The sequence below is a fragment of the Micropterus salmoides genome, unplaced genomic scaffold (genome assembly GCF_014851395.1).
Source record: "Micropterus salmoides isolate LMB-PRFRI ecotype aquatic unplaced genomic scaffold, ASM1485139v1 Ms_hic_scaffold_23, whole genome shotgun sequence".
In the NCBI taxonomy this organism is placed as follows: Eukaryota; Metazoa; Chordata; class Actinopteri; order Centrarchiformes; family Centrarchidae; genus Micropterus; species Micropterus salmoides.
In genome coordinates this window covers 19924354-19949470 of record NW_024041484.1, presented here as the reverse complement: position 1 = coordinate 19949470, position 25117 = coordinate 19924354, and the positions used below count along the sequence as shown (strand labels likewise).

Genomic DNA, 25117 nt, shown 5'->3' with positions numbered 1-25117 from the left:
CAGAAAGGATTTTGGTGCTGTCTGAATGTTAATAGAAGTTTGATGTTGCTGGTAAGAGCAAATTAGCAGCCTTTTGTGACAAACTAGAGGCAGATATGAATTGTCTCTGCCCTCTGTGACTAGTACAAATGATAGATCTTGTAACTTTTCATAAAAATGGTAAAAGGGATTATGGAGAAAGCCTCCAGCACTTTCCATCAGCTGAAAAAGGCTATTGTCTGAAAATTTGGTTGACATTAGTCCTGATGTGCTTCCTGTATAGATGCTTCCCTCCCCACTCTGTCATTAGGTGAGCGAATGAATGCATTTCAGGAGTGTAACAGGGGTTCTGTGGGTGGATGGAGGCGTCATGTTCCAGGATGGTGGCTCTCATTTAGTCAGGTTGGTGATTGGCATTTTGATTCATCATGAATGAGAGTGTGTTGAGAGCTAGGCAGAGGAACTGAACCCCCCGCCACCGTCACATTGCATTACCGACTCAGTGCCATGGTATCATCGCATCAAATTAGTCTTAATGAACACAAGCGAGTCGACTGAGGAGAGAGATAATCAAACTTTTATTAAATGTCTTAATCTTCTGTACATGCATAATGTAATGGGAAGAGAGATGGGTCTGTGATGCCTGCCAGGGGACCTTTACCCCAAAATATGTGAAAGTATGTGGAAGCAAAGTTATCTATTGACTACTAAATCTATAAATTATTTGCCCCAGTGCAGGAGCTCAATGAGCAGCTCCTCCGTGGAATACAATGATGTAAATACAGAAAGTAAAATGCCAATACCAGCCAAGCCTGTTCCCTTGAGAAAACAACAGAGATGCATTTCAAATAGTATGTTCCTTCAGTTCATTTGGTTATCATACAAAAAAAATGCACTGTAGCTCACTCCACACATCTTAGATGCAATAAACAGAGCAGCTAAACATCTATCAAATATCGCAGAGACATAACTTGTAAACGAATTACAGAAAGCAAAATGCTTTTTAAAAAAGAATCCACGTATATACTAGGCGAGGGTTTCACCCTAAAGCATTTCATCAAGGACAAGTATAATACTCAGATGTTAACGTTGAAATGCGTAAAGCATATAATTGGTATCATTTTAATTTGGAAATATGAGTCATTTAGGTTTGTAGATGCCCTACAGGGATTCAAATGTACCAAGAAAGTATTGGAAGAAAGTAAATCTGGCACTAATGTTCATTAATAAAGCACCAGGCTTTAACTTTTGTTTTTAAGATTGACAAAAAAATCTCACATGCATTGCAAGGCACTATGCCCACTTTGGCTGATGGTACTGTAGCAGTAATTATGTTGAATTTGGTCCAAGTGTGCCTCGACAGAAGTTTACTGAAGAAACCTGCACTCAGACACAATTTAGACATTGCAGCACTGGAGATCTTTTTAAATATGCCTGGGTACAGACTTTTTTCAAACCTCTAAACAAGTTTTAAAAGACTGTGTGCGCTTGTTTGTGCAGCACATACATTCATTTTACTTCTGCTTTTTGAGACCTCATCAAAAAAAAATAAATTGAAAAAAAAATGAACAATCTAAATGGCCTATATACAGTACATTTACATTAAATATGTATACGATGACAGACAATCCCCATGAGACTGTCGGAGAACATTAGTCCCTAGTTCGCTCAGCTTATACAACAGATGGAATAAATCCTCCTGAGGGAGGAATGTTTTTAAGGCTGTGACGCTGAGGACGACTACTTTACAGTTTCACCTCTAACAGACAGAAGAGACAGAATCAAACAGGTAAAAGGCCGTGCTGCTGGACTTGACCCAGGGCAGGAGCAAAGAAGAGAATACAGATGATCCATTCATCAAGGGGAGACTGGGTTGTTTGTGGGGGGGTGGTTCTACCTCGTCAGCTGACCCACAACTTTCAGCAGAGTCTTGTTCTCCTGTTTGAGTTGCTCATTCTCATCTTCAATGTCATCCAGGTCCTGCGAAAAGGGGCACAAAGGACAGCTGTGGTGTTGGCACTTTCCAGACAGATTTAGACACATGAATATTCACAGCCCTGCTTCTATACCTTTGAGGGCCCCCGTCAGGTTGGAGTGTTAGTCTGAGAGTTAAAGCGGGCATTACTTGTTGCCAGGCTTCCCCCTCAAGCCAGGCTGCCTTGATAGCAACAAATTAGACATTAACAGCTTCAATTAGTTGCAAACGAGAGAGGCTCTCAGTTGCCACAGGGTTGTCTCATCAAAGTGACACTCCTCATTTTCGGTTTCTTCCATCTCCGGTCATGATTGCATGGCTGCTGAGAATGAGCTGAACTCCACTTAGAGAAATTGGCTTTTTGCATAGACAAAGTGGGCTCTCGTGTTACTTTAAAGCGGCTATAATCAATATTGTTATCAGGGTTTTTCTTTAATTACCTAGACTGTGGCGGGCAGTCTCACAAAATCGTGAGGGGAACACTGATTATCATAACGATGTGAAAACAATGTGAAAGGGGTTGCTCATAGTGATCAGCCTACAGAGAATTAGCTCCCCACTGCTTTACAGAGCTTTAAAGTGGCTTCAGCTCATTGTTCAGCTGCCTGGCCTGAACTTTATTGTTTTAGTTCACTCTCACCTGCTGTCTTAGTGTCATTTTTGGCTGTAGCAGGCAGCTGTTTACTGAAGGAAAAAAGCTCTAAAAACCCACAATAATGTTGCTCTGTATGTCCTTGATGTGATGTCCATTTTTTGTTCGCAGCCTATTTTTGCAGGTCTAACCTTTGAAAATGCTAAATTTACTACTTGCTTTATCATTAGATGGAAGATATCATCTGCTTCCATCACACGGATGTGTGTGCTTACAGGGTTCTGCGCAGACAGGATTTCTCTCTTCAAAGTGTATCAAGAGGGAGCTTTATGTCCGGTTGTTGAGCTTTATCTTTTCTTTCGCTTCCAAATAAACTTCTATAGTGACTGAGGGGGTTCAATCTTCTTCTGCAGAGACAGCAGACTGGATCAGCTGTTATCTCCTGCTTTCCCATCAGGCCTTGCGGGAGCCTCTCTCAGGGACATTTCTGATGGCTATCAACGCGTTGACCGTCCCCACATAAAGCCCTTCTCTTATGACCTGCTTCCTGCCCATGTGATGCTATCAATGCGGTGTCTCCTGCAATATTGCACTCGTACTGTTTGCAGACGGGTTGTGTAGAGTGTATCATAATGACTCAAGGGTCAAGATAATAACCGAACACCACCCATTCGACTGCTTGCTCAAAATGTACACATCACTAGCCGCTGTATGTTTTGGCAGAGCTTGATCTCTTGTTTAGATTTGATTGGCTCTGCAGGGGAGAGCTAAGGTCTTTACTCTCTGAATTTGAGACATGAAAGTATTTCAGATCTATCCCCCTCCTGCTACGTTTCCCTTCAGAGATGCCAAAAAACAGAGATGTATTTTACCACCAGCCTCGGTGACCCAGAAAACACGGGCAAAGTCTGCGAGTTGAGGAGGGATTGTTGACAGTCTGGGGCGAGAGGGAGATGAGGGTTCAGAGGGTTCAGAGAGTTTTCACTCTGGCTGCTGACGATAAAGAATCCTCAGCTTACATGAGTATCCCCTGACCTTTCAACCCTGACCACAGAGTGAGGAGGAAACAGGACCCCGACCCATGGGGGAATACCAAACTTAAAAACACACCTGAACCCCAGATAGAGGGTTCACATTAGAGTGAACCCCCCCCCGCCCCCAAACCACAATCTGTCCCTAAATCTGTAAATGTCTTAACATTAACATGTCTGTAAACAATCCCCAAACCTATACTTGTTTTCATTTAACTCCTGAACCTCTGGCCATCCATTTCACTTTGGCATCATCTGTGCTGGTCACAGGCTTTTCCTGATAAAATGACATTCTCAAGGCTGAGGCTCATTTAACTTATAAAATAATGTACGTTATAATGTCTTATTCTTAATCCTCTTTATCCCTGATGAGACATACAGCTTCGACAATCTGTCTCCATTGAGACCTATCTTGTGCTGCATGTTGTGCCTTGACCCATTTAGGTCATTATAACACGGTCCATCCTAACATAACTCTGCACCTGATCCACTAGTGGAAATTGGACTGGGAGGGATGGAATTAAATACATATTTATCCTACTAATGTTGAAGATGATAAATGTTTGGATTGAGATTGGATTACAGATATTTCTTATTAGCTAAGCTCAGCTGTTACTTATAAATTCATCCTTGAAAAAAAGGACCTGCTTTTTGAGGGGGCATTTTCGCCTAGTAGTAATTATTATTATCATAAATCAGCTAACAATAACACTTGATTGATGTTAGTTTTGTCCAGTGAAGATGTTAATTATTCTGTGATGTTTAAAACATTAAAACTATCAATACTAACCGCCTCAGATTCACTGTGCTGCAGTTAGACGACAAGCTTCAACAGCTTGAGGGCTGTTTGAGAAATGCCCCTTATCACACTTGAAAAAAAAATTAAATTATTAAAGCGAATGAATGAATGTGAAATTACACAGTAAGTTTAAGGTTAAAACTCACTTTGAAAGTTTTAAGTCTAGTAGATCTTTGAATTCTGCTGGACTTGTACCAAGCCTACCTTAAAACTTTCTGTCTGAAAGTAAATCAAAAGAAAATAGAGTGAGAGATTTCACCTGACTGAGATACACTGACATAGAAAAGAAAAAGAAACTGGGTGTTTAAAAGTTGAAGATTGTGTTGATGGTGTTTTCAGCTGCACTATTTCTTACTTATTGATCCCTCTCTTTCTGGCTTTATTCAACAAAATGAAAATACCCTCAAATTTAAGCTGACAAAAAGTCAAAGAAAGTCCTTCAATTTGCTGGAGACGTACAATTACCTCTCAAATTTGTACCCACCAGGCAGTAAATTTGTTTTGGTGGATAAATCAATAAGACATTAATGTCACATGCCAAACTGACCACTAACTTTTAAAGCTCAAATGTCATGGTAATGCATAGTGTTTAAAATGCAAATTGCACTTAAATGCCTCTGAGTAAAAATGTGCAATTATCTTGTAACAAGTGTGTAAATCGAAGAACAGATGTTTGTTAGTGTCCTAATCCTAATGGACTGCCAGGAAGTCATCGTAGCACACAGCTATTATACACCACTCCACTAAAATGCCAGATGATGATTTACAACCCCCACAAGCCACCTACACATGAAAACAACAAAGGAACGCTCAAAATATCAAGACATCAGAGCAGAAAATTACATAGGCTGAACTCACTCTGTTCAGTAAGTCAATTTCTTCCTTCAGCTTCCCGATGAGGTCGTCTTTGTCCTGGTGGGCCTTAAGCAATCTGCTGTTCTCCTGACGCTCTCGGGCCAGCTCCTAAAAAAACAAACACACATAAATTAGTTATTACATTTGTATTTATGTTAATACACTTTGCTATTGGACTAAAAGCTGCCCTGTAATTACTTCGGTTTTATGAGAAATGGTAATTGTCAGATCCAGAATGCCTGCGCTTGAGCTGCCTGAAAGGAAAAACTCTAAATTAACTTTTTAAAAGGCTAAACACATTGGGAGTAGGGGTTTGAATGGGGCGGCTGCTGCCCTAAGTGAAGGAGTTCAAGTATCTCGGGTCTTGTCAACTGCAGAAATGTGGTCATTGTACCAGACTGTTGTGGTGAAGAACAAGTAGAGCACGAAGGCCAAGCTCTAGATTTACCTGACCCATGGTCATGAGCTCTGGGTAGCCACAGAAAGGCTCGCAGATGAAAGCGGTTTTCTTCACAGTTGGGGTTCACCCTTATAACAGGTGGGGGTGTTCTTGAAATGAAGTAATTTGTACAATGTGTCGTCTGACCATGCCTAAAGTAAGCAAGAGGTGCAAGAGTGTTTTGAATTGCCACACTTGATTACAAGGCAAAAGGCCTGCCTTCATAGAGCAGGTGAGAGGTTATGATTCGTGCCAATAGGTATGGGGTGTGTAATTTTGGACCATGGACCAAGGACATTCACAGTGTCAGTGTTGACAAGTGACAGAAGTAGTTGTGTGAAGAATGAAAAATTTGAATTGTTTATTTTTGGAAGATTGAGAAGGTTTAGGTTAGAGGGTTTCTGTGTGTTGATCAAATAAACTCTGTCGGATGCTTTAAGGAGCGCCGACATTCGAAAACAGCTTGGAGTAGAACTGCTGCTCCATCATATTAAGAGGACCCAGTTGAGGTGGTTTGGCCATCTGATAAGGGTGCCTTTTATATCCCACCTGGCCTGGGAAGGCCTTGGGATTCCCCAGGAGGAGCAACAGGAACTAGCTACAAAGATAGGCATCTGGGCTACTTTGATCAGCCTGCTACCACTAAGACCTGAACCAATCAGAAATGGATTGTAGATTGAACCATGTAAAAAGGGTTGAATGTACGTCTTCCACAATATGTATTCTACATTCCTATATGTTTAATTAGGTGGATAGAAAACCTCCAAACATTTCAAATGCAACTGTCTATGGGGGTGGTGATGGCACATAGATAAGATGCTAGCTTTTGGTGTGGGAGACCTGGGTTCAGTTCCCACTGTGACCCATCCACCATTGTGTTCCTGAGCAAGACACTTAACCCCTAGTTGCTCCAGAGGTGTGCGACCTCTGACATGTATAGCAATTGTAAGTCGCTTTGGATAAAAGCGTCAGCTAAATGAATAAATGTAAATGTATTCTGTATGAATTTATCTTTAATTCTGTCCAGCATTTGAAAGCCTTGGATGTGCCAAACCTACAACTGCAAAAAGCTGTATTCAACATTTGAGAATATTCAGGCCTGTGTATTAATTTGTTGCCACATTAAGGTCCAGCTTGAGAGTACTCTACTGTGATGAGACTGCTCTACTGAAAGCACATTTTACTTCCAAAAACATCTGGTTAAGACTGAGTCAATAAAAAGCATTGTATTTTTCTGACATGACAGTTCTAATCAAGTATATAATTTTCTATTTCCTAATTCAACATATTTTTCTAAATAAGCAATCTGTAATAATGAACACAACAGACAGTCAGTGAACAATGCTTTAACAGTTCCTTTGTCACAGTGCTTTTGTGCTTCCTTTAAAATTGTACTTGGTTAAAAGCCAGTGTGTTCCAGTCTGTCTCCTCCACAGTGAAAAAAATGGATATTGTTCCTTACTAAGGGAGACTGTATGTAAGATTCAACATGCATAAATGATAATGATGATTGTGTTTATGATGGAAACAAAGATCAGACCAGGATTTCCACAGGTTTCACTTTCTTTCTGTTACAGATAAGCATGAAATTGTTTCCATAGAAACCAACCAGGCAGGTACAGTAGAAGGCACAAAGCATAATGTAGCGGACATAAATATGCCCACCTATGAAACTACTAATGCCGGTGCTATAGATAACTGCAGCTTTCAAGTCGTATATACTCTCAACTAAAACACACCTGAACAAACATCTCTTGTACTCTTGTCACACCAATACGTTATGCATGCTGTCTCCATTAGTGGTTTCATTCTGAATGGGTCAACATGTGTCATCTGACCTGGCTCCATGACTCTCCTCCCAACCTGGTTTGAGGTTATACATTACCTGGCTTTGGAGAACAAGTGTTTCTGTGAGTGATACGTATTTATGATGATCAAACATACTGCACATCTCTGTACTTGTGAGGTTTTTCAGCAATGCCTAAAGGACCTAAAGTTGCAGCCTGGTGTCTCAGAGATTTACTTGCCAGTAGTCTCATATGAGCGGACCTGTGTCATACACACTTCCTCTTGTATGGGAGTGAAAGAAACAATGTGCAAAAAAGTATGAAATGGGATTTTTAAAGTGTTTCTAGTCATTTGACACAAAGAAAAACCTTGCACAGAGAGTCACTGAGGTCACAGCGGTACTTACTTTAAAACCTTTATTTGAAAACCACCCAAGTGACATTTGATTCCGAGTTGAATTTCTACAGTGGCAGCAGAGAGGGGTTGAGTGTCTGACGGTGTATCTGCACTGTAAAAGGTCATCTTTTCAGCAACGCTGAGGAGAACTTCTGCCAGTGCTGAGCCACAGTTTCCAGCCAGAAAATCAGAACTCGGGTGGCAGCTCAAAGGACTCAAAGCGGTGTGTCTGATAGAGGCTTTCAGTCGACCAAAAGACTGTTGTTTAGACTCCTACATACTCAGGGAGCATTGAAAAGTGTATAGGATTTAGTATTGATAGCAGATGTCAATCATAAAGCCGATGCTTCCTCTGTGATTTTACATTTCCATGTCGAATTAACTGTGGTTGCACCGAGGGAAGTATAGGTATATATATATAGGAAGGAAAAGCCACTGAAACTCAGCTAGGGATTTACTTCGCTGAAGGATTTTCTTCAGAATTCATATCCTATTTCGGGGTGCAACTGACAACTTCATGGTCGAGCAGTAGGCACAGTGGAAGATGAGTTTACGCCACAGGACAGCACTTTAGAAGAAGAAATCATGTATGTTTTGGTTCAAGTCAGGACAGTAGCTACCAATAAGGACATGCGGCCCTGTCCTCAGTATGTGTGGGTTTTACAGATATGAGTGGGAATTTATATTCTATATTCTTTAATTTGACTTTTTGTATGAAATGTTCTGAAATATTTAGTATTATTAATATTAAAAAAATATTCCTGGCAGTGTGAAGAATGATTTTAAATGATTTATTTTAGGGATGAGCTGAATAAAATCCAAAAGTGAAAGTCATTTGGTTCTTATTCCATTGTGGTTGCATATTTAGCAGTGGCTGCTGCTGTAGCAGTAGGAAGATGAACTGGTGATATACTGTAAAATGTTAAAACTCCACTGGCAAGATGTCCATAAAATGTTAAGCCTGTTTGATACGAAAGACTTCGGAGTCCCGCTCCATATGTAGTTGCACTCTTAAGAACAACACCATGACCTTCTCACAGCAGGGAGGAGATAAAACCTGCCAACATGTGTTTTCTGACTCATCTGGACCATGATACTGAACAGTTTAGTCTCAGAGCAGATGCCCACATTGACTCACCTTTTCAAAAGCAAAGATTTGAAAAAATAACATTGTTTTAAGGCTGGCATTAACCTTTGTAATGGAAACCCAACAAACTCATGTGAGTTATATAATGAAACGTGATTATTTGCAATTAACAATTATTTGCCATCTTGTTAAGAGTTAGATATGAAGATTGGTACTATTCTCATATCCAGCAGGTGATTAGATTAACTAAGCAAGACTGGAAGGAGGGGGAAACAAGTTAGTCTGGTTCAGAATCTATTATTCACCGCTTATTGCCTTGAGATATTCAAAGCACATATTTTATAGTAAAACCACAACATTTTACAGTTTGGTTTGTGTCCATGTGAATAAGTGAACTTAAGAAATACTGGTCACATATATTTTTTTCATTTTCTGCTTCTCACTGCTTCCAGTCTTAGGCTAAGATAATCTCTTCCTGGCTCTAGCTCCATAGTTAATGCACAGACATGAGAAAGTGAATTGATCTTTTCATTCAACTATTGGCAATAAAGTAAACCATGTAAATGTATTTCCCAAATTGTCAAACTAAACATAACTTAACTGGCTTGCGTTTGTATTGGCGGAGTATTAATTAGTGCCAGTAGTGACAGTACCTGAGTAGTAATAGGGTCAAGAGTCTTACCTTCTCCAGCTCCTCCAACCTTTTCTCCAAACTCCCTGGTCCTGTAGCTCCTCCATCTCTGCCGTGACGGTTGTGTCGATGTCTGCTATTCCCACCAAACTCTTCCTCAGATCCTGGCCCTGCAGAGCTGTTACAAAGAAACACACAAAAACATAACTATACAAGCTGAACGCTCATGTTTTGTTTGTTTATTACTTACTTACTACTTATTACAAATTCTTCACATGCAAAAGAAAGTTGGGAAAAAAGAGTGAATTTTCCACTCTCCAAAGTGTCCAATACTGTTTTCAAACAGACTGTTTTAAGGTATGAATCATACACACATTATTAAACTTCAATGGGGTGACACATCCATCATCAAAAGAACAGGTGGGAATATCTTCTGCGTGTTTGCCCTTTCAATTAGGCATGCATTATTAAAACCCTTCTGCCTTTTATTCCATTAATGGAGAAAAGGCCGTCAAGGGTTTGCAACTTTGGTGCAAAAAGGATTCTGATTAAGAAACAATTTACATATTACAACTTCAAATAGGCTCAAGAATGGCAGCTGCAACTTGTGCGTCACTGTTCTTAAACTGGTGAAAAAAAAAATGGTTTTAAAGCATTTTGTATGCAGCTTGAGCAGAACATTAACCTTATCTCTTCTTCACTTCCTTGCTGCTTAGAGACGGATTCCGGGGAAGTCGGGAAAGAATATTTGTGTGCAGTTTATTTTCTTACTGACCTTATTTCAATAATTATTGACGTGGAAACTTGGAATGAGTTGCTGGCTCTGTACCTCCCCGACTACAACAACTCCCACTCCCTGGTAGGAACAGATTGTGCCAGGTTTATAAAATCTCCCCAGGAATCAAATTATTGGGGAGCCTGTAGGCATCAGTGAATTATCTGAAGGGGGCTGTCTGCATATTTCTACAACTGAAACCGACAGGAAAGCTGCTGGCAAGACAAAGGACAAATATAACTCCTATGTACCATCTGCATTCCTTTCAGGATCTGCCAAATATGATGTTCCCATTATTAGATGATTTCACAAAGTACTTTTAACTCTGAGATTGGAGAGGCAGTAATGGTCAATATGGTTAAAAATTGTCACAACATAGATTTTCTGTTGTTGTATTTCTCTAGGCCCTGCGATGGACTGGCGACCTGTCCAGGGTGTACCCCGCCTTTTGCCTGATGTCAGCTGGGATTGGCTTCAGCCCCCCGCGACCCTGTACGCAGGATAAGCGGTTGACGATGGATGGAGGGATGGATATTTCTCTAGCATGTCTTAGCTTTTACTGGATAAATGACAGTGTAAACACATGGGTGAATTTTTAGACTACACCTTGACACCCCATGCTAACACTTTCTTAAAGGCGCAGGAAAGTTTCTTACTGTGACTGATGGGATACTAAATGACCACACTATGTTCTGCCAGAGTTAGAATAGTTTTAGTCATTTTGAGATTGGGAGATTTCTGTTTTTTTTGTTTTTAATCTCTTTTCTTCTCACTGGTTTGACATGGGTATTTGAATAAAGGTGATGTCATTTATTACGGTTCACCAATCAGAGTTTAGTGGTCCAAAACTCCTGAGCTAGCAGTGTAAACAGCAACACTGCCCTGGAGCTCTGGGCTCCCAGTCCAGCAGAGTCAGCTAATATAACCCTAGGCTGACTGGCTAACTGAGCTAATTAGCAGACAGTAAGCAGCAGTTACTTTAGCAACAAGTAAAGCTAAATCTTTCCATCAGGAAAGTTATTTTGTCCATAAAATATTATCAAGTTTCACAAAAATCAGTTAATAAAGTCTTGTTTTTGTGCAGTAATCAGCAGGGGCCGGCCCCCAAAAGCACTCCTAATTCTTGTCTCATTTGTGGTCTAATAAACAGTAAATTCATCTAATTCAGTGCCCAGTATTGCTATATTCCAAGCTACAGTTGCTGTCATACACACATTGTGTCAACATGTCAACATGTACCAAGAATACCAAGCTAGCTTCTTCTTAGCTGAAGATCCACAGTTTTGTGGATTATCCGGAATTGCAGAGAAACGCAGTACAGCTTCTTTATTTATCCATTGTTAAGTGTTATGGTCAAGCGGTCTGGGTAAAGAATTAGAACATGGAAAACAGCTGAAGATCTTTGCAGAATGTGGTGAAATACGTGAAGAGGGCAAATGTACGTTTACAGTAAAGTACAAGATATTTCATGATAGATATGGCTTAAAGTTATGGTCTTGGGTAGTTGGTTTTAGCTCAGCAATCACTTTGATTTGATTGACTTTTGATTTATGTTTATGAGGGAACATATTTCAAACACCAAATATACCAAATATAAAATGGACATTTTCATATCGTCCAGCATGTTTTTTTGCTGGATAAACACTTACTGAAAAGTGACAAACTACAGACATGAGCCTCATGATGTAAACACAGGCTTAAGTTTCATATTCTATTTCACTCTACTCAGCCATTCTTCTTTTCTCTAGTGAGGTTTCTGTGCCATTTCTCATACACAAGCAAAGGCGGTATTTTTCTGTAGCTTGACATTTACAGAACCAACAGCTTATTTTCGCTCATTCTTACATAGAGCCAAACATTGCTGTGGCCATCGCTTTTGATCAAGAGGGAGTCCTTGAAACGTTCTTCTTGGCGCACGCCTACGCCAAGATAAAGTGCATTTCATTTGTCTCTCTCATTCACAGCTACTCTTTTTTTCATTTCCATTTTTGTCTTTTGTTTTTAAATTGGCATGAGCACACACACGCACACACGTAAGCATGCATTACAAAGCGTGACAATGAATACATCCCTTCAACATGATGCCTAAAAAGAGCCAAATACAAAACAATGACATGCCTTGTGTGTTTACATCCATGCATGTCATGTTGTTTCTAGAGATATTTCCCTGGTCGCACACACACACACACACACAAACAAGAGTACTCTAGGGTGCTCAGCGGGTGTTGAAGCCAAGCCTAAACATCCATGGCCTCGATACTAAATATCACACCGTGGCCCATTAGCACCCTGCAGGGTGAGGTCTGGGGGAGAGAGAGGCTGAGCCAATCACACACTCTTGGGAGCCTCAGCAGGTGGGAAGGAGAAAGCAGAGACGCAAGAGGCTACAGCAGCAGCCACAGGTTTAACAACGTCTCTCACAAAAGTGTCAATGTGGAATGAGTCAAAACTATACTGGAAACCACAACACACAGTGCTCAACCATCTGATTACCACCATGCCTATTTCATGATACTTACCATTCCCTCAAACTCCATTCACAGTCGTTTTAAAGATGTAATCAGTAATATCTCCCAGTCCCAAAAGATTCTGATCATTTATGGGTGGGGGCTTGCAAGTGTAGCTGATCAATGTCAATCACTTCTCTTTTATCTCCATGGCAGCTGATATTTCAAGCTTTCTAGATAGGCAGAGCTGGCCCAGGTGTGTTTTGGTTTTGAATGCTCCAATCTCCAAGGTCCCTGATGAGCTACCCAAGATGAGCTTCAGTATGTACATAGTTTCTTTTTGTATTTTTTCTTTTAAAAAAGGTAGAAGCAGCTTCAGACACTGAACTATTTTTGATACTGATGAAGTGTTGGGATGCAAGCTAACAAGTTAAAGGGAAACTCTGGCATTTTTCAACCTGTATAAGTGACAAATTGGAACAACTATTTTTGAAACCGGTTCCAGCAATGTAATCCTTTCTGGGCATATGTGCACCGCCAACGTATGTCCACTAAAAGAGCTTGTTTTTGCCACTGAGCAACAGTGTTGTCACTCTGTTCAAAGTCACCAGACTCCACTGACAAAAACAGTAATTTTATCTCACAGAACACAGGAATTGGTGGTCTACTGCAACATTACAAAAGGAGTTTTTTTGTTATTGCAAATAAACTGCTGCTTCGATATATTAGTTAGTTTGTGTTATTGTGTGACTTTGGGGTTTTATAGATCTGAACGTCACACAGACTTACAGAGACCCAACAATTCCCACCATGGCTTGGCCACAGTGGCATGGAAAGGCTCCCGCTTAACAGGGAGAACCTAGACAAAGTGTGGGCCTCAATATCACATACGACACATTTATTTAAAGAAATATTGCAAATAAAGGCGGCAAAGACACAAAAAACATGGGGAAAAGGGTCCAGGTTGAAAAAGTACTATAGGTTTACTATAAGTACTTATGTTCTATAGCAACCACGCAAGGTGCCAACAGCTCACCAGAAAGAAACTAATAATTTACACACACACACACACACACACACACACACACACACACGGCAGGGCGTCCCCGAGCAATTTGTATCCAAGTCCCTTGGGCAAGATACTGAATCCCAAATTGGGGAGCCGGAGATCAAACCGAGATTAGTGGGCAACCTGCTCTACCTCTAAGACACATGCACCCTATCAGACATGTTTCACTGCTCAAAAGCAAGACGATATTAAACGCTAGATATTTGAATAGAATTTAAAGCGATATCCCCATTTAGGATGGAACACCATGTATCTTCGCTGCAAAATAGTTAAAAAAAAAAAAAACAACATTACAAAAGGAGTTTTTGTGTAGAGCAGGGACAAACTGTACAAGGGAATGGTTCGAAAGATAAAGTTACCGAGACAGGGGAGGGTTGACATAAAGGGAGTAAATTAGAGAGACACACATCTATAAAGTTGCTCTATCAGCCATCTTGTGCTGCCCAGCCCACCTGGCAGGTTATCCATTGCAGAACTGCAGAGCGTCCAAGTGTGGCCAGGCCAGCTGATGAGAGCAGCAGCCATAATTACATGGCCAGATTGAATGTCAGCTGGTGAACTTGGCTGTTGGGGTTGGCCACAACTTCACAGTTTGGTTGCAAATAATGCAAAAGAAAATACACACTGGAGATTCTCAAAGGACTTCACCACCTGTAATGTTGCGTAACAATTTGCGTTGTGAGGATTAATCTAATCAATAAGTTGCACCACTTCCCACTAGAGAATGGTCCAGCAGCAATTCAGATGAAAACAATGTAAAACATTTATAGTGTGTGAATATTGTTTAATTGATACTGTAATATAAGGGAAACTGATGAAATAAAAACAATTTTCATCAAATTTTGCTCTGTCAAAACATCTACAGCAAATTGTGTGAAAAAAAAAATGGCTCAGATTAGGTGTCTGTCCAAACATCAATCTTTATGGAGGTTGTTTGAAAATCTGAAAGCCCCTTATCAAATGCCAAAGCAATCTTGACCGAACAGAACCCCACATTTTAGACTCCAAACCTTTCAAAGCAAATAATTTACTTTCAACACTCCCTGCCAGCTATGGCAGCGAAGTGATGGTCTGACCAAAGTGTCCAAGGTCCAGATGGTGTCCTGTCAACTACTGTTCAAAACAGTCATCTTTCTTGAGCCCAAAGCATGAAAAGAGCAGCACAGAGGAGTGGAAAAAAATCAACAGTGATGCACCAGAAAAAGGCCCTCAGACCATTTTAGAAGGAATCTGCTCTCGTAAATAATGACTCAGTGCTGTTTCTCAGTCTGGCCTTTGTTCCTTCTCTTGACACATTACTAGTGATCCAGAAGCAGATAAACTCCACTCTACAGTGTCAGGATAATAAAATGAGTCTTACCTCTTGTGGCGGCCGCTCCCAGATCGGGGGGTTTCCTGAAACAAATAGGAAAGGAATACTTTCAGACCAAAAACAATAACTCAAGGGTCTAAAACTGCAGAACCAATGTAATTTGGAGCAGTGATGTCTCTAATTTCAAGCAGTAATGTAATTTCAGAAAAGCAGTGTATGTCAGAGTGAACTTTTAGGTATCATCTATTGTGTTCATCTGCCTTGGGTTGTGTTGGGTCACCAAAAAAAGAAAAAAAAATAATCACAAAATCCCATCACGAGATAATAGAAATTTATCAAGAGCAGCACTTATAGAAAGCCTTTAGGTTGTGTACGAACGTTTGCGAATCGCAGCTGCTGAGCTGATATATAGATAAGCTTTGTTGCATTTAATAGTTCAGCAGGAGCCCTATAGCCCCAAGTTGTGGAAGGCAATTTTATTTTGCAAAATGGACGTGTATGTTTATCTTCTTTTCCCATTACTGTATGATCTAAAGGTTGTTTAGTTCTATACAGCAGTCATGCTCCAATAAAGTCGCCTTTGGTAAAACAGCGCCTCCCTCAAAGAATGAGGTTCATGTCACAGATGCCGTGTGATGAATACACATCTCCTCTTTCCTAAGGTCTTGTGCAGTGAAGGGTCCCGGGTTTGATTGAGGAGCACTGGCTCTGTTACAATCCATCAGTCAGAAGTTGGCTTTACTGGGTGAAGGGAAACGTTGTGCCCGACTCTTAGCATGCACCAGCCTCTCTCTCTGAGTGACATATCATCTATTACCTGTGGGTGAAATCCCGGCCCTCATCTCCTCCCTGGCTCAGGCCGGGATGGATTAACTATGATGGTGGATAGTAAGAGGGCAGTCTGCAGCAGCACCGGGTCATGCATATCATACGTATCATCTGCGCATATGGCCTGGTTCAAGCAACACCTGGATTTAAGAGCAGTTTGATTCATTTTGTTTTTGAAACAGATATTTTCTAATTGTAATCCAACAGCTGTTGCAGATGCACCTGAAAAGGCTTTTCTAGCTCCTCATTCTTTCCCCACAAACTGTCTTATCAGGAATTTAATTGAAAGCAGGCAGATGGTGCTTCTAAACAAGTGTACTGTACTCCAATTTCAGAGTGAGCCTGAACCCATTAAGTTTATTACAGAGTAGAACCATGGAGTTGGTTTGCTTGAGACCTTTAGAAAATAAGACCCAGACCAAGTATAGCTTAAGGATTAAGACAAAAACGGAAGATCAGTGTCACACATCTAGGAGTGCAAGTAAAACTTTCTTCTATTGAGTGACATGTCAGTTATTTTCTGAATTAACTGACTGTTCAGTCTATAAAATGTCAGAAATCTGTTGATCGACTAGGTGTTTCAGTACTATTATTACACACCTGTCCTAAGGTAAATAATTAGGTATGGAGAAAAAAGCAGCTGTAACCCCACGTTTCCTCTGACAGAGCGTCCTGTCAATACACATCATAGAGTAGAAATGGAAATGCTGTCTAAATGTAAATGTGTGTTTACTCTCTTGCTTCCACAGTCTTGTGTAACTTGAACAAACCAAGAGGATTCTTTGATCTTTTGAATATACAGCTGACCGGGAAACCCTGAGCAGCTAGTTTTCCAAAAGGAACCTGACAATGTAGAAAATAACTGTTTGCTTTCACATTTCCCCAGAAATGTTACTATTTTGTAAGATCCAGCATGAGCATGTTTCATATTCAAAGTCTATTGGCCTACTGACAAGGGTCAGTGGACTGGATTGATTGAAAGGGCTGAAATATGAGTCAAAACAACAATATGAGTGAAGGTCACAGCGGTCAGCGGACGTTGCCAATCCTCCTTTGGACATTGTGACATGTGCAGTCAAAACAAAATGCATATAGACTGTAAAGCTAAAGCAGAGGGGGTTTATCTCCTGCACCCAATGGCTAGCACCTTTTTGACTGGTATAAATTAAATGCTGGTGTTAAAGATAAGCATTTCTGCAGCCACAGGAAAAAACTGCAAAATTTCTCCAAAAGTAATCAGTTACTCAGTTATATATGAGCAACTACAGGACTAAATGATTAAATTGTTTGTTGTAGGGAAAGAGAGGCAACTAATCAAAAGAATGACTGTGTTTAAAATAGGATATACTTTGATGGGCGAATTTGTTCCCAAGGATTACCATTGTGACCCGTTTTGCTATTGCTGAGGTGTAGACCCAGAACACTTTGGCGAATTAAGGGTTTATTTCGATCAAAACGAGAGCTGATTGTTAGAACAGGCAAAAGACAACAAAGATAGTTTTGGTGAGTTTGGTGAGAACATACAAGTATCAATAAAGCAACGATACAGTAAGAGATCTACAAGTGACAAAAGATAGTAAGAGCAGCAATAAATACTAGTAAGAGCTAAAAGAATATATGGCATTAATGGGGTAAATACATAAGCATAAGCAAAAAAAAGTAAGTGTTAATGGTTATTTTGTTTCTTTCCACTTTGAATGAAGTGTCTTTTGCAAGGTAAAATGACTGTTTTGCTCAATAGAGTCTGTTGGGCCATCGCACCCATTTGATTTGGTCTGAGATGCTTGTGCTCTAGTGCATTTAGTAGCAGTGAATGTTGCATACAGCTCCTTTAATGGCCTCCAGCTATTAGACCCTCTTCAGTGTTGCGTTGACTTCAGATTAGTTCAGAAACACTGCAGAAACAATGAAGAACCATATCTGATCTGTTTATAATCATCTGCAGTTTGTCAGAGTCTCACGCAAATTCATTATCTTGTACCATATTCTGAGTACTGCAGACAGTTTCAGGCAGTTACACTGAGGCAGCATGTCCACCCTACTACAGATAGATAAATAGAAAATGCCATGTATGTGTCAACCAGGGCTCCATCCTTACTATGACCTCTTTTGATTGGTAAACAAAGAGAATTGCAGTCATGCAGTCACAATAATTTATATGAAATATATCTTACAAACACTCAAACACATTATATCAGTATGCGATATAGTCAAAATTACCATATTACATAAGGTACATACGTCTGTGGTTGATACGCAGTTGAAAATCTGAAATTGAAATCATATTGTGTTTACAGCAAACACCCAGACTTCATTTGCCACATTACTACTGCAACTTTTGGCAAAGTTTTTTTTGCAAGTGTGCACCTCCTGTCTGGGATATGAATCTGTGAGACAAGGTCAGTGTAATTCATGTGTGACTTCTTCACTGCACACAATATAAGCTTGGGCATCTTTATTTATCATGCCTGAGCTGCGCTGACAGCTCCCATAAGCCCAGCTACAGCGTTTAGAGCTACTAAGGATACAGAGAGACAAATATCAACAATAAAAAAAGTGCTTTATCAGTGACCTTAAGCAGATTAATACTTTATGTGCATTTCTGTGTGTATGTGTACCTGTAAGAAACACTCCATGCCACTTTCAGACTTATAAAACACATTCAAATGTCTTGCTCGGACATTTACGGCTTGATGTGATCCACGATTTATGTCTTGACAGCTCTTTAAATTTAAAAATCTCTAAAGGAATGCCATCCAATTCCATGAAAAGGTGATCTTTGGCTTTCTATCCAGCCACTAACAGTGCAGCGCTCAGAGCATTTCTCTGCACAAAGCTGATAAAGATCACAATTTTACTGGAGGAATTCAATAAGTTCAAGAAAGAGATATATGTATTCATGATTGGCATTTAGAAGATGCGGGCAGGCCAAATACATGAACCAGCAAAACTAGGCTACTGGAAAGTCTCTATCTTGGGAAAGCTCACTGGCTGTCTTTTGTTTGAAAACGTCTGAATTGTTTTCCCATCGTTCATTGCTGCAATTTCTTTATGCCTCACACAACGTTTTCATTAAGATGCCTCACCTAGCTGTCTGAGTCTTTGATGCCGGCTGAAAATAGATGTCAAAATGCCAACCTGGCACATCAATTGAAGGCTGAAGATGAAAACAACACTAACCTGCAAACTACTCTGTAAACAGCAGCACAAAGGCATGTTAACCTCTTGCCCTTGTGAACGTGAAAGGAACTTTTCCCTGTATTTCACTAAGGTTCTTAAAAGAACTAGTCTTGCACCTATGTAATGTCTGTACTAGAAACAAAACAGGCTGCTTAATCTGCACTGTGCACCTTATTTTTTATATTCATGTTTTAAAGTGGTGATATTATGCTCATTTTCAGGTTCATCATTTTATTAAGAGGTTGTACCACAATAGGTTTACATTTAATTTTCAAAAAACACAATATTTTTGTCATACTGCACATTTCTGCAGCACCTCTATTCACCCTGCGTGTTGAGCACTCTGTTTTAGCTACGGAGTGAAACATCTCACTTCTATTTGATCTTTGTTGGGAGTTGCACATGCGCACTAGGTACTGCACCAATCAGAAGCAGAGTAGGGCGGGTCCTGACATGCTGGTAACGACGGCTTCGGTTCAGCTGTACATGTTCCCGAACCAGCTTCGCAACCTAGACTGGAGCAAAAGTTTCATAGTGGTGAGTTAATGGTTTGTAACAAACGGATCTTTTCATATGTAAAGTTTTAAATGTGCACCTTCTCTAAATCACAGTAACAACTTTATGTCCATTGACTGCCTAACGTTTGGTAGAGAGGGTGGGGCTGAGGGGAGGCAGTGGGTGGATGTCACTTTGTGTGCTGTAGCTCAGTGTGTTTCTCCACACTAGCCACTAGGAGAGTATGATGACGCAGATAGTTTACGGAAGTAAAGGCTGGACTACAGTCGAGCTGTTTTCAGGCAGTTTAGGAACAGTGTTTTCTGTTGGAGATGGTAACTCCCTTTCTGGTGGACTTTTTCACTTTGCAAACCTATTGCATGAACTAAAAAATATATAACACAATAAAGGAAACGGAAAGGCCAAAAAACATAATAAAAACTCTTTAAATGATAACTGAATTCAATGATCAGCTCTGCTGTAGTCTCCTTTGGTTTGCTGTGAGGACTTTGTTTAGTTTCTCACCAACTAGCTAAAATATTTTTGCTGGTGGCTGTCCTGTCAAAGATAAATATTGGTGTGGCTTATATAACAGTAATGCTTGAAATCTTGAATCAACAAAAGGTGTGAACGGTGATTAAATGTAGTCTCAGGCAAAAATTCAGTTTGCTGCTAGCACAGGGAGCTGCTGCTCATGGTTGGAAATGCCATGTGATGGGTAGTGAACATTTGCCTGCTGTTCAGACAAGATGCTCTGCATCAGCACCATTTTTTGGACTGAAAGGTGCTAATTAAAAATGCTAATGAGGCTTGTTAAAAAGTGCTGGATGGAGATTGTAGGCAGTTATGTGCTTTCCATGTGAGAGAGAGGCAGAGAAGAGATCTGAGCAGCTATGTTGTGGACCTGGCGCCACATTAAATGCAAATGATCCCGAGGAATGTTCCATATGGTTCTGGATGCTGGATCACTGAAACAGGGTTCCTTGTAGGACTTACATACCAGAGGGAGGTAAGGCCTGATAACCAGGAACACATGCCTGAGGTGGGCCTCTCTGACTGGCCATCACTGAGTCTGCATAGATCAGATAGATGTGTCCAGTCACACGAAGAAGAGATGTGTGTTCATGCACAAATACACATCAGCACTATAAGCAAATTTAAATGGAACACAGGTCCTTTGAAAGAGATGGAAAAATGTAATCTAAATCATCTGATAAAATATTTAATAACCATGATCGTTTGTGGAGTTTCCATTATGTCTTTAGCAGCAGAAGAGTTACAGCTTATTTTGGTTGGGAAATGCTCTGAGACCTGGGGAGACCCTACAGCTCTGAACACAAGTTGAACTGAGCTTTTTTTTTTAAAGAACTTTTTGTCCAGATATCTTCATACCAGACTGGACGCTGTATATCATAACGGGCCTGACATGGCAATTGCTTGTCTCCCCTTGATAAATGGGGCCCGGGAGGAACGGCACATTTTTGGGATGCTCTGTCTCTACAGATGTCTAACTGACAGCTCTGTAGTAAATCCACTGACCACACTGGATCTCTCCTGCTCTTTATTTCTCCCAGTCTGCCTCCTTATGAGCACGCTGGCACAGGACCCCCGGCAGAATATAAATGTCAGTTTTATATGAGTGACAGTGAGACATCTAATGGCTAGTTTCTGCATAGCCACATCTGGTCTGCATTAGGCGTTATGTTGTAATGAAAAGAATAGATTCAGCAGGCATGAATAGACATATTCTGTTTCAAATGATGGACTGTGAATCTCTTCCTCTAAATGGACAAACTGTGAGGAAGCTGCAGAAAACCAATTCTACTGAACTGCCTGTTGTTTGCCTAGGCGTAGACTAGCTGATGTAAATAGTTGAATCCTTTGCTTTTTATTTTTTTTATCCGGGCCACATCTCAGCAGGTGCTGTCACAATTTTCCTGTTAGTGTGGTGTTTGTGTCGATATTTCATACACAAGCCCTCGCTTTGCGTAAACAGCTTCAGACGGTTCCAGCCCAAAACAAAATAAGCCTGCTGGTGCATAACAGCCAATCCACCTGGAATGCAACTCTTCGCTGCATCCATAAGAGTTGTCAGAGCCGTCTGATTTGTATTTTTTATTTCTTTCAAATAGCAATTTCTATGTCAATCAGATGATGTTTTACAGAAATACAGAGTGGAGGCTGCAGTGGTTGTTACACAGCTGGATGCTTTTCATATCCTCCGTGTGCTCAATTTCTTATTGAAAATCACTCCGTGTGTATTTGAAGTAAGTTTGAAATTACATACACTGCACTACTGAATATGAACTACTGTTCTCGATAAAAAAGAAAGAAAAAAAAGACTCAAATTATGAGCGTGTCATTTCTGATTTGGTTTCAATTTTACTAATTCATTTATGTCCTCACTCTACAGACAGCTCCTGGTCTTATTTGGAGGAAGAGTCTCTGCATGGGTTGACTTTTATTAAATAAACTTGCCAAGATTAAAAGACTCATTTTGTAGACATCAACAGTCGCTGACTCACATAGTTAAGAACCACACACCTTATACACAAAGCAGATCCTAACACTGGCTTTGAAATGAAGTTAGATGAATGTGGCTCTTAAGTTTGTGGACCTTAGCTACACAGAGAAACACTATGTGGTGTGTAATGTAGAAATCACTGCTTTGTTTCATGTTTGGGGTTGAAACTAATTATATTCATTATCTGTTATTCCATTGATATTTTGCTTAATTGATTACTAGTTTAGTTTGTAAAACAACAAAGAAGCGCAAGTTGACATCTTCATATTGCTTCTTTTGTCAAATATATTTAATTTACAATTGAAAGAAAACTGTGAAAAGCAGAAAATCCTCATTTCAGATATCCTCACATTGTAGATCCCCTTTCAGTCCATCAGTTAATCAATGAATGCACAATTCATCCCAACACGCAAAATATGTCTCTCTATAAAGTCTCATCAACAGTAGCTGCATAGAAATAAGTTTATGTCACACTTTGTATGTTCAACCAGCTTCAGGAATAAGCAAATCAAAAGGGCACAGACTTTAAGGTGTTTCTTTTTGCTTTTAGCCGATTTCACGGTGATGATGAAATACTGAGACACCTTTGGGTTTTGCATCACTGCAGCTTTTCACACAAACTCAGCTCCTGAGCTCTCTGGGTGTCTCCTTGAGCAACAGTGCCTCAGTTTGGCAGCACTGATGTATCAATCTGTACAATATTCTGCTCAAGTAAAGCGTGGAGGAGAAGTAGAACATCATTTGAGGCAGAAAATACAGACTGGAATACACAGGCACTACTGCAGACATCATGTCTCTTCTTGGATGTTGGAAGACTTTTTGGCTATGAATAAACTCTCTATGAACTCAGTGTTCATATTGAACAATGATTGTCTTCATTGTATTGGGGTGGAAATCTCAAACACATGGGTAAATACCACCAAAACTATCCACAGGGTTAGTCACCTCCAGAGGTAGAGTACATGGGAAAACATTATGAGTGTGTAGCTCTCTCCTCCTACCTCCTGTCATGTCACGTTACGTCTTACCATTAAGTGGGCAGTGGCGAGGTCAGCTGTCATGGCCTCGTTCTGGAAAGTGTTGGCCTGAACCAGCTCCTCCTCATTCCTCCGGTCCTTTTCACCTGCGTCATCATCGTCCAGCTCATCCAGGCTCTGAGAAAAGAAGAAGAGAATGACAATGGAAGACAAATCATTAGACCAGCCATGGGTGGAGTAGGAACAGTCACAGATATGTTACGTTTACATGCACACATGAAATCGGAGAACAAGATTATATGCATAGAAAGAAACACCTTGGTGTTTGGGGACCAAATTTGCTACATGCAAGCTTTGGCTTACAACTTCAAATAATGCCTTCATGCTTATTGTGACACATTTCATTAATCAACAGCAAACCATTCATAAGCACATGAGAGCCCAGTAGGACAATTTTTATAAAAGTATATAAAAGTATATAAGTGTTTATTTATTGTTATTTTTTATAGACCGCCAGTTTCAGTCTTCGTTATGATTTTATTATTTTGGATACAAAGATGCATGGCTGTGAGTATTGTGAGAAAATCGTTAGTAACCCTTTAACATGGCCAAGGAATCACTTTTCTCTGACAGAAACCTTGCTGTTCTAATCAGGTTTCTCTAATCCCTTACTATGATTTTAAAGAAATCAGGTTTCCCCATTTACATGATGTAAAGAAATCAGGTCCCTACAGAGAGCCAACAGTAAACTGGGTCACTTCAGTACATGTTAACGCTCTGACAGATGTGTGGTGACAGGCGAGGTCATTCCCACCATAACAGCGTTGTTGACCTCTGCCTCAACACGCCTAAGGTCTCCTCTTAATCCTCTTAAGACGTGATCACATTCACTTCCAGGAATCCCTGAGGAGCTGCAGCTCGAACACTACCACACACTAGATGGAGTCGAGCAAGGCAACAGGAAGACAGTCTGTTCGAGGGCCTTTCACCTCCTGGGGACAGTCAGAGGGGATTTCTGACCAGTGGAATGTCCCTTGAAAACACAATAAAAGACATGTACAAACATACAGAGAGCAAACATCCCTTTGACAGAGGAATCAGGGGGGGGATTGCTTTCATTATTTAGGCAGAGATAATGCACATTGCCTGGGAAAACCATCAACTTAACTCATTTCAATCTTAGCTTTATCATGAAATATGTGCACAGCCTCAGCTTCCTATTTGCAATACTTTACAGTGAACTGTGCGGTGGAGTTAACGGGTTCATCTGTCTAAGAGGTGAAGATGCATTGCTTAAAACAGAGCTCGGCATTAGGATGGATGGTTGGATCGTGACGAGAGACAGATATCGGGGCCAAACTCCCAGGAGGGCCACAATGCAAACCAGTCTTTCCTGCTTCACGCTGCAGGGCAAACAAAAGGTACCCGCTCAAAAGGCCCTTTTCGTGGTAAAAATAGCCTTACAAGGTTAACAAGGAATGCGGTCATTTGCAAGGCCTTTCCTGCCAAACGGTTTATCAGTTGTCCTTGGGGAAAACGCCAGCCCCTTTTCTTTTTGACTCTTACAGTCTAATGCCAGCCCTCTCTCTCTCCTGATACAACTCTGTGCTCACCAGTCCTCTCTCTGTCTCTAATATGCATGTACACAGGAGAAGACACAATAATGTGAACAAGCCCTGCAATAAATACTACCTTATTTATGTCAGAGAGGTTTGGATTTCCATAGTTTGTGGGGTTCTTAGGAAACTTTAATTACATCCATCTATGTGCACACCCACACAAGCCTACACAAGAAATATTTAGTTGCCAACCTGACACAGCATCATTTCAATATTAAGATGTAACAATATGTGGGAATTGAAGTACAGAGGTTTTGGAGTAAAAAAAAAAACATAGATAGACAAAGATATTAAACAGAAGTCTGTCTGTGTCAACACA

At 40.4% G+C, this 25117-nt stretch overlaps 1 protein-coding gene across 1 annotated transcript in view; it reads right to left on the bottom strand.

Moving 5' to 3' along the window:
• Positions 1 to 534: 534 nt before the first annotated feature.
• Positions 535 to 25117, bottom strand: part of pawr (PRKC, apoptosis, WT1, regulator) — a 68132-nt gene continuing 43549 nt past the window's right edge. Inside the window, exons 3-7 of the mRNA XM_038738424.1 lie at positions 23231 to 23356; positions 15224 to 15258; positions 9624 to 9750; positions 5235 to 5339; positions 535 to 1959 (exon numbers count right to left, since the gene is read on the bottom strand). Of these exons, the coding sequence (XP_038594352.1) occupies positions 1873 to 1959; positions 5235 to 5339; positions 9624 to 9750; positions 15224 to 15258; positions 23231 to 23356 (480 nt within the window). The 3' untranslated portion in view covers positions 535 to 1872. The remainder of the gene's footprint in view (positions 1960 to 5234; positions 5340 to 9623; positions 9751 to 15223; positions 15259 to 23230; positions 23357 to 25117) is intronic.